The 10,070-nt window shown below is 52.7% G+C and overlaps 1 protein-coding gene across 1 annotated transcript; it reads left to right on the top strand.

Annotated features, from left to right (window-relative positions):
- Window positions 1–9,314, top strand: B3GNT7 (UDP-GlcNAc:betaGal beta-1,3-N-acetylglucosaminyltransferase 7). Its single transcript, XM_079315056.1, has 3 exons — window positions 1–963; window positions 1,396–1,572; window positions 5,838–9,314. The coding sequence occupies exons 2-3, from the start codon at window positions 1,562–1,564 to the stop codon at window positions 7,036–7,038; spliced, it is 1,212 nt and encodes a 403-aa protein (XP_079171182.1). The 5' UTR covers window positions 1–963; window positions 1,396–1,561; the 3' UTR covers window positions 7,039–9,314.
- Window positions 9,315–10,070: the final 756 nt, after the last annotated feature.

The raw sequence follows: 10,070 nt of genomic DNA, 5'->3' as shown, positions 1-10,070 counted from the left end.
GGTGAATTCCCAGCCATGGGCTGGCATGCACCTACAATCTCTCGTGCTGCAAGGATGAGGTGGGTCTTTCTTACAGCCTGTTCTGGTCAAGCTGATGCTCAGTAAATCTCACGGCCATGAATTTCTTGGGGCTATGAGTGCAGCAAATATAAACTTTCCTTTAGGCACTGGGAACAGGCTGAAAAGGAATCAGGGAAGGTATGTATGGACTTTTGGTGATGATAAGGACATGGGATGCTGTAGAGCTGGTGCAGCCCGTTTGGGCAAAATGTTTCCTGGGGAGCTTTTGCTGCAGGGCACCTGGGAAAGCAATAAGATGAGATAAGGAGAGAGAAACATCTGGAGAAAGCAATGCAACCTTCCTCCCCAGATTGAGCTGGGCATGGATTTTTCTTGATGCTTGAGTAGAAGAGGTTCTGTAGGTCCTTCTGTATGTCCAGGCAAAAGGAGCCTTTCACATGAGAAGCTCAGCATGTCTAGGGGACTGTAAGAGTTGTAGGACACCCTGATCCTCATAACTCATGAAAAATGCAGAGGAACTGTTCAGAAAGGGACAGAGATATCTCTGCTGGACAGGAAAGTAAATACTGCAAATTTCCTGCAGGCTTCCCAGCCTGGCTTCATGGTGGACATGAGCAGCTGGTGGGATTGGGAGGATGACAAAAGAGGGAGATATCAGAAATTACAGGGACTGATTTTTATGGCTGAAAAACTCCTGCAACTTAAATGTTATGTTAAAAAGAAAGGGAAGGTCTTTAATCTGCTTTTTAATGAGCAATGGGATGTCTCATGCTGATATGGCTGTAGCAAAAATGCAAGTGAAACTGCATCTGAACCAGGGCTGAAGGAATAGTTTGGAAGGACACCTTACCTGCCTCTGATGCTATTGGAAATTTGACTCATGAGGGTTCTCAGCAAGCCGAGCAGGCACCTCCCTGCTGCAACAACTCCCTGCACCCCCAGGTGGGTTGTGGGTCCCAGAAAATGTGTGAGTCCTGGACGGTGTGGATGCCTGGTGAGACTAGCGTCCTAGGCAGAGTATTGGTCCTTGACAAGGTGTGCACCCTGAGTGAGATGTGGGTCGTGGGGGAAGGACGGGTGCCAGTAGAGGTGGGGATCTCAGGAGGCGCATTAAAGACTCTGGGGCAGAGCTAACGCACCCCAGAGAGGGCACAGTACACAAGGAGCTGGAGTAGGACGCCCCCAGTTCCCAGATTCTAGCGAGTGTCTCATCAGCAGCAGGGGAAGGTGGGTGTCACCCTTAATCTCCTTGCCCCACGGGGAGGTGTGTGTCTGTGTGTGTGTCTGCTGGGGAGGGCGGGCAGGCGGGCGTGGGGGGACGGGACAGAGGGGCAGGGCAAGAGTTAACCTACCTGCTCTGCCATCCATCTCTAGGCTCCACCTCGGAGAGAGAGGGGAGGGAAAAGAGAAAAAGTAGGGAGGAAAAAAAAAAAAAAACCCAGAAAAAAGAAGAGGAGGAGGAGGAAGAGCGCAGAGAGAAGCGCCCGGACCGCGGGCAGCCCGGCCAGCAGCGGAGCGGCCGCCCCGTCCCACTCCCAGCATGTTCCAGTGGTGAGTGATCTCCGGGGAGCGCGGAGCCCGAGCCCCGCTCCCGCACCGGGTCCCGGTGTCCCTGTCCTCGCCGTCCCGCGTCCTCTGCTCCCGCTGCTCACCGTCCCGACGCTGGGTCCTGCCCGGAGCGTCCCCTCCGCACCGGGTCCCTCTCGAAAGTCCCCTCGCGGGTGGCTGGCCGGGGTAGGGCAGCTCTGGTGGGGAAGGGTGGGCATGGGGAAGCGACTAAGGACGGAGCTTGTCATTTGTCCCCTGCCCGTCAGTCCCCATCCCAGAGCGACCTTCCCGCCGTCGCGGCTCTTCGGGGCTCCCAGGCGGGGTCTCCCTGCCCGCGGTATCCCTGGAAAGGCTCTCTGGGGTCCGCTCCCGACACTAATTTCTCTCCATCCCGGGGCACCGGAGCTCCGGCCAGCGGGAGGCAGGATGGGAGCGACGGGCAGGGGCGGCCGGTTGGGGCCCCCAGTCCCTGGGGTTGCTTTTCCCAGCTTTTCCCTGAAAAGACCTGGTTTGTGTGGTGGGGCCGGGGACAGCAGCGCCTCCAGCGCTGCCCGGTGGGGTCCCTGTCCCACGGCAACGCCAGCTTGAGGGCAGATGCCCTCGCCGGGGGCAACACTCGGGACTTCGGCTCTTGCCCCTTCCCCAGAAGCGTGTTTTTACCGCCTTGTATTTAAACCAGACGGCTTTTATGAGGAGGGGACGCGCCTCCGGGCACCCCCTGGGAAGCTGCAGCCCCGCTTTACCCAGCTATTGCTCAGGCTGTTTCTGGGGACGTTTGGGTGCTTTCTGTCCAGCATCTTCCCCTTCATAAGATCCCCTCTCCGAGTCCTTGGCACTGTCAACAGACAGGGCTCTATACTTGCCGTGCCTCCAGTGGGTCTAATTGAGGGGACAGAAAAAACTCTATCACATAAACAGCGCTGGCGGATCAAAGAGGTTTTCACATGAATCCAAAGTGAAGGGATTGGGATAGAGAGTCCCTGTCTCCCGGGGCCTCATCTGCCCTCGAGCATCAACACGTGAAAGGGATACTGCCCACCTCTAATTTGGAGTTTATGTTTAACTGCCCGTTGGCGCAGCCACCTCACAGGGAAGCTTTTGAAGTTTCCTTGGTGGATAAAAGGGAAGAGGAGGAGCATTAAGACTTTTTCAAACCTCTCTTGATGGTACCAACATCAGCAGTTGGGGCAGAGAGACCTGGCTGGCATCGATGGGAGCTTCCCCGGTGGCTCCCACCCTTGGACCCTGTAGTGCTGGGTGTCCCCAACTCCTGGGGACACCATGGGGACTGGCTGGGGCAGTGCCCCAAAGAAGGGTCCTGGGGCTTGGCAGGGTGACTTCTCTGCCAAACCCAAAGCACCTCTCTTGCCAAATCATCCCCAGAAAGCAGGAGTTACTTTCTCACCCATACCTAAAGTACTTCCCAGCTGAGGAGACCACAGAGCAGAAAGACTCATGATCTGAAAGGATGCACGAATAACAGCCGGTCTTTTGCACCCCAAATCCTTGATTTGATGTGGGAATTGCCTGCAGCTGTGGCTCAGGGTCCTCCCAGTTCCCTCTGCTTTCCCAGCAGTGCAGGGACAGGGTTTCTGTAGGGCAGAGGTGGTTGTGGGGCTCCTGACTCCTGCTGGACCTTGTGGGACCCCGTGGTTTGCAGTCAGACCTGTAGGAAAAATTGCGAATAGATTATTGTAACAAAGCAGGAATTGCACTGGTGAGAGCTGGGAAACCAGGCCCACTGAATGAAGGAAGAATAAGTTTCTGTGCTGTTGTGCAACACCTCACCTATAAACATACCCAGGCCACTCAACGCTCCACTGCTTAGTAAAAGCTGGAGTAGTCCCCTCAGCCCTGGGTCAGAACCTTCTGTCTGGACCCAAGGAGAGTAATGGGGGTCAGTGCACCCAGGAGCTCCTCTCTGTTAGGCAGAGTCTGCCAAAGCTGGGACCATCTGTGCCAGCTAGTGACAGCCCTACCTATGCAAATTTTAAAATTTGTATTAGTAATTCCCTGCCATTTGGCTTCTGGGGGACCTTTGGTCATCCTTCAGGCTGGGTATTTTATCACTTGTCCTTGGGTGGTGGGGAGTGTAAGAATTGGGTGGGACAGGACAGGATGGGATGGCATTGATGCAAATAGAATTACTATGCAGGGGTGACAGGGGTTATTTCTGCAGCAGTGCAAGGTATGGATGAAAGTTTTAAACATTGCTTGGCTGTGCTTGATGTCAAGTTATATTGGAACTGAAGGGTTTGTAAGTATAAGCTCAAAGCTGTGCAGGCAGGGCTGGAGAGGGTTAAGGGAATGGTGAGATCTAATCAGAACTGCTCCCTCATCAGTCTCAGATGAGTGGCCACATATAAAATCAGATGAGGAATATCTATCAATTTATTCTTAATTACTTATTTGCACGCTCGCTCCCACAGTCCACACTAGTGATCACAGTTTTCCCACGACAATGTCAGGCTCAAAAGTTCTTTGTGCTTCAGGGCGAAGCCAGAGACAGGAGCTCCTGAAAGCTCCTGGTTCCCATCTGGGATTCCTGCATTTCAGGGTGAGTGGAATCCCTAAGCACAGTGCTGTCTCCTGCTCTGGGGAATCTGACAACCTATGGGGTGTCCCACCAAGCAGATGTTTTGGTGCAGCCTGAGACCCAAAACTTCAGCAGCTTCACAGTGCTTCTGATTATGATCTAGCCCCCAGGTCTAGGAGTGTTTCATGGCTTTTGGGGGGTTTTTTGTGTGTTTAGAAAATACTTGGGTTAAATATTTCAGGTTTCAGCCTCAAGCTCCTTTTCTGGACTGTCCTCAAGGGAAGGTGCATCTGCCTGCTAGAGATAATTCTGGATCTTTCTTCAGTGGGTGTCACCCAGGCTGGAATGTGCTTCTGACATTAAAAGGACAGGCATGGGGTGTCCCAAGACCAGTGCCACATCTGTCTCCACCAGCTCTACAACCCAGTGGCAGGAAAAAGGGGTCCAGAGACTGCCAAGCATTATCTGTCAAAGACAGAGGTGAGGCTGCCCTTGGGAAGCTGTTGGGAGCTTCATCTGCACAGGGAGATGGCCCAAGGTGGCCAGAACACACAGGACTGAGACAGGAGGGAGTTGCTGCAGATGTGCAAGCTGTGGAGAGAAGCTGAGCTCTCAGGAGCTATGTTGTACAGCTGGGCAGAGAGGGCAGTTCCCCTCCTCTGTGGCAGTGGGACAAGAAACCCACCTTTGGCTGTGTGGAAAAGCAGGCTGGGGAGCAATTGTGTATCAATAATCTCCAAGTGGAGCCCTCACATAGTCCCTCAGGAGGATCCCACTCAAGCCTCCCATGAGCTCCACCCAGGGTTTGTCCCATGAGCCAGCAGCTTCCCAGGGCTATAGGTCTGTAGCAGAGGAGAGCAGCAGGATGGCCCCAGAAGAAGAACTGGGTTTCATCTATTCATGCCCTGCAGACCCTGGACATGCAGACACCTGATTTGTCATAAGCTGGGAAAATCTGCCCACCCAATATGCCCTGCATATGCTGCTTCATATCACCACAAAGGAAGCAACAGGATTCAAGAGCTGCCAAAATACCCAGGAGTGCTCCCAGAAATACTGGTTCCTAAGGTGACTGTAGGGTTAAGGATGTCTTTTTCCCACCGAACCGTGAAATTTGACTCAAATGGCTATTTTATTTTTTTTTTTTCATCCTGATATGCCATTTTGAAATGAAACAGCAGTGCTGTTTTCATGTTGACTCTTGCCAACTCTGGTTTCTCAGTGCTGTGTAACTTGTGATGCCAGTTTAAGCCATGGACAGCATGTCTGTCTTGGAGCTAAGGCTTCTGTGGAAAAGATAATTCCCTCCTGCTCTTGTCCTCAACTGCAATTTTCAGATGGCTGAAACAGCGGTTTCCCTGGGACTTTGTTCTGAAACAGCTGCCTTGCTGAAACTCTCATCCTGACTTCTGTCAGCCCATTTTCATCTTTCCTGTGAACCCTTCCCTGATCTTAGCACTGGGGTTACCAGATTACACTGCAGCCGTTCCCACATACCTCGTGCCTGCCCCTACATGAAGTGTGGTCCCAGAGACACCCCACAAGCAGGATGCATCTGGGAAGAGTATGCCTGGAGGTGTCCTGCAGCTCTTCCCATGAGGTTTCTGCTCCTCAAAAGGTGATTGAACAAAGATTATGAGCATCCCATGACCTCTTGAGGAAATGCTTTTGCAGATAAAGCCTCTTGAACCCTGTAGTTTTTTCTCCTTAACCCCTTGTCTCTTCCCTTTAGGAAGAAGACCATCTACAAAACAGTTTGTCTCTCCTTCTTGCTGATCATTACAGTGACGGTGCTGCAGCGTGGAATGGCCCCAAACCAGTTCATGCAGGGCCAGCAGCAGAAAGAACTTCCCCCTTCAGAGCATTTGAAATCACAGAAGAGGGACAACGCCTTCTCCATCAGCAGCACTTTCTGGAAGACCAAGAAGGAGAAAGCTCCTGTGAAGGAGGAGAGCGTGACGGCAAAGCAAACAAAATCCTGGGATGTCACCACTACCAACTGCTCAGCCAACCAGAATTTCAGCAAGATGGATTGGTTCAAAGGGCTGGAGCCCAACTTCCAGCAGTTCCTGCTCTATCGGCACTGCCGCTACTTCCCCATACTGATCAACCACCCAGAGAAGTGCAGCGGGGATGTTTACCTGCTCATCGTGGTCAAGTCCATCATCACACAGCACGACCGCCGCGAGGCCATCCGCAGGACCTGGGGCCAAGAGAAGGAGGTGGAAGGCAAGAGGATCAGGACGCTGTTCTTGCTGGGCACCGCCTCCAAGGAGGAGGAGAGAGCCAACCACCAGAAACTGCTAGATTATGAGAACCGCATCTATGGGGACATCTTGCAGTGGGATTTCCTGGACAGCTTCTTCAACCTCACTCTCAAAGAAGTCCATTTCCTGAAGTGGCTCGACATCTACTGTGACAGCGTCCGCTTCATCTTCAAAGGGGACGACGATGTGTTTGTGAGTCCCAGCAATATCCTGGAGTTCCTGGAGGACAAGAAGGAGGGAGAGGACCTCTTTGTGGGGGATGTCCTCTACAAGGCCAGGCCGATCCGTAAGAAGGAGAACAAGTACTACATCCCCAGTGCCCTCTACAACAAAAACATCTACCCACCCTATGCAGGGGGTGGGGGCTTCATCATGGGTGGAGCCCTGGCCAAGAGGCTTCATAAGGCCTCAGAGACACTGGAGCTGTACCCCATCGATGATGTCTTCCTAGGGATGTGCTTGGAAGTCCTTAAAGTGTCACCTGTTGGGCATGAGGGCTTCAAAACTTTTGGCATTGTGAAAAACAAGAACAGCAAGATGAACAAGGAGCCATGTTTTTACCGGAGTATGTTGGTAGTTCATAAACTGCTGCCTCCAGAGTTGCTCCAAATGTGGGACTTGGTCCACAGTAACTTGACATGCTCAAGAAAACTCAATGTCCTTTAGCTCAGTCTCTCTGGAGAGCTGGGACTGCAGGAGTTGGGACAATCAATCCCTGCTCTGGGGTGGGGTGAGCCTCTGCTGGTGGCACACAGACCCTTCAGGGGCACTGCCCTCCAGAGTGAGGAGGGCAGAGACGCTGCACTCGCGGGCAGGGTTTGCGATAGTGTTTGTTCCTGTACTGTATTGTGGTTCACGTATCTCCAGCTGGGTTGGGGGTTGCTGAAAAAGAGAAAAAAAACCAACAAAACATGACAAGTTGAGCACAAAATGGAGAGGGCCAAGAGGTTTGTGCTCTGCATTAGGTACCTTCTGCACAGCAGCATGATGAGTGGAGGGGTAGAGGGAGGCAGGGAAGGATGTGGCATTGGCATTTTTTGGAGATGTTCAGGGTCTGGCTATCCAGGGAAGCTGCTCCAAGGGAGTTCAGCCAATTACAAGTGCATTGGCCCCTCCCAATTCAAAAATCATGTGATTTTGTTTGTTATCTCAAATTTCTTCTCCATGCAAGGTTTTGGTAACATTGACCCTGTGTGCACTGGGTTCTTCTCTACCAAAAAGTCCTGTGTCCCTACATGCAGCTGGGGAAAGGGGCTCTTCTCTGAGGCTGGCCCTCAACAGTCCCTTTAGGGTTTCAGCCTGGCAGTCGGGGCATTGGGGTCCTTGTCACTGTCAGAGGGTCCCAGGCAACAGTGGCTCCCAGCACCAGCCTGGGCTGTGCTTGGCTCCCCAGCCCCTCTGCAGCCTTACTGCACATGTCCTCAGAGGAATGCACCCAGCTGAAATTCCTCAGGGATTTGTACCTCCTGGCAGGAAAGAGACTGGCCAGCTGCCCTTGCCTGTGGCCAAAGAAGCAGTGAAGAAAATTGGTGCCCCCCCCTTGGAGCGCCCCAGGGATTTGTCACTTCTGGGACCCTACTTAATTCCTGGGCATCCCAGGGGGTGCTGGGGGAGACCCTCTCCATGGCACAGCTGCCCTCGTGGCTTTTCCTTGCAAAGGGGGACAGCAGCCCCAAAGGCCCTGTGTGTGGCTGCTTTGGGTTCAGCCCTGGTTTGTCAGCAGCTGTGATGCTCCAGGGTAGGTTGGAGACATTGGTCCTGCTCTGGCATGACAAGCAGGGTCCGAGGGGACAAAGTGAAGGAAAGCTGTGTTTCACACTTCTGCTCCTCTCAGGGTTGTTGCAGTGTTTATCCAACAGGCTGAGATGCAAGAGCATGACAGGGAATGGTGGCACAAGACACGGCTTTTCTTCTTTGGGGTGAAGGGGCCACGAGCTCTGAGGGGAGCCCTGGGCTGGCTGCTTTGGTGGAAACCACCCAACAGAGACATGTGGCCACACAAGGGCCACGGATGCTCCCCAGCCACTGACTGCAGGCATGAGCAAAGCCACAGGAATGTGCAAAGCCCCACACGCTCACACACGTGCTCCCAGGCACAGGCTCTGCGCACAGATGTCCCTGTGTGTAGGGCTGGCATGCCCAGATGTCCCTGCAGGGGACACACACAGCCACATCCATGGCCCTGACCCTGCACAGCGAAACACGGGCACACATGCCCTCACTCTCTCTCCCTCTCTGGTGCCAGACATTGAAAGGAAAAAAAATTTACTACCTCAAAGGTCCCCCTGTGCAGTGCCTTTTTTTTTTCTTTCTCTCTTTTTCTTAATGCATTTTTGAAACAGGCCTGTTTCATTTACTCCAAGTACATTCCCCAGGTTAGAAAACAAACTAAAAAAGGGCATAAACCAGTCAAAAAGGGCACTCACATGCCAAGCCACACCACTCTCAAAATGGCCCTGCTGAGATGAGATGCAGAGTTGAAGAGGAGGAAGAGAAAAGAGCTAGTGGTGCCCAGGGCTCAGCTGGTGGTGATACTGTGAAATTGGATGTACAATGCACCGAGTCCCTGGAGCAACAGGGCAGAGTCCTGAGGGCATTTTTGGTACCCACTGGGTTTAGGCAGCATGCAAACTCTTTTCCCCTCCCTTCCCTCCTTCCAACAGGAGTGAATTCAGAATCACTTTTCAAATTGATACCTCCATAATTTATGTCATGTACAGTACTTTAGGCTGTACATTTATCCTGGATGCAGGGTCAGCTCTTGTTCTCTGTAGTGATTTGTACAGTGAGTCAGGGCTATGTGCAGACATCTCTCAGTGTTGTTCTTCACCTGGTGGGACCTGTACAGAGAAACCTTATAGAGTTTGGTGAATACTCTAGTTTCTAAATAAAGGTTAAAAGAAGAAGAAAAAAAATCCTAAAAGCCTTCACCTTGTATCATTACTAGTGAGTTTCTGCTGGGAGCAAAACCTGGCAAGGGGCTACAGTGACAAAACTATTCCTTGGAATGGGCAACTGGGGACTGTAGCTGCCCTGTTCCAGTTAGGCACTGCTCCCTTGTGGAGCCTGGCATGGTAACAAGGCTGGTGGGTATTTTCTCTTTTTCAGGCACTTCTCTGCCTCCATTTCAAACTAAACTTCAGATCTTCCTGGGCGCCTGCAGGGAAGAGCTTCTCGTGTCACTCTCAGGAAAAAGCCAGCTCAGCAGGGTTGGAAAGTCACTGCTTTTGTTGAGTACTCCTTGTACAGAAGGAGATAGGCACCCCCATCCCTGTTACCCTCCCCACAGCAGGACCTTGCTCACTTCCACAGCCAAAGCACCACCATGGGGTAACAACCTCTGGTCATGAGGATTGAACGTGGCCGGGGTAAAGAGAACAGCCTCAGGTGAAGCCATGGGTCTCACCTTGCTGATAGGCACCAGGGGGTTCAGTTTGCAGGGCTGGTACCCACCTCGGTCACTCGCAGTGCTGGGGAGCAGAGAGGCCAGCAAATGGGACCAGGCCACACTGCATTTGGCAGGCTGGGCCAGCTGTCAGTGGCGCTGGCTTCTCCAGGGCACCAACAATTTCGTACACACGGACAAAACATAAATGCTGAGTGGATGCACTCATGGATACTCCTGCCCATTCACTCTGCAGGGTGACGCCACGCTGTCACACGGCACTGTGTGCCACGTGTCCGGGAGTGTGCCGGCG

This window comes from Erithacus rubecula (assembly GCF_903797595.1).
Source record: "Erithacus rubecula genome assembly, chromosome: 11".
Lineage (NCBI taxonomy): Eukaryota > Metazoa > Chordata > Aves > Passeriformes > Muscicapidae > Erithacus > Erithacus rubecula.
This window is presented reverse-complemented; position numbering and strand designations above follow the sequence as displayed.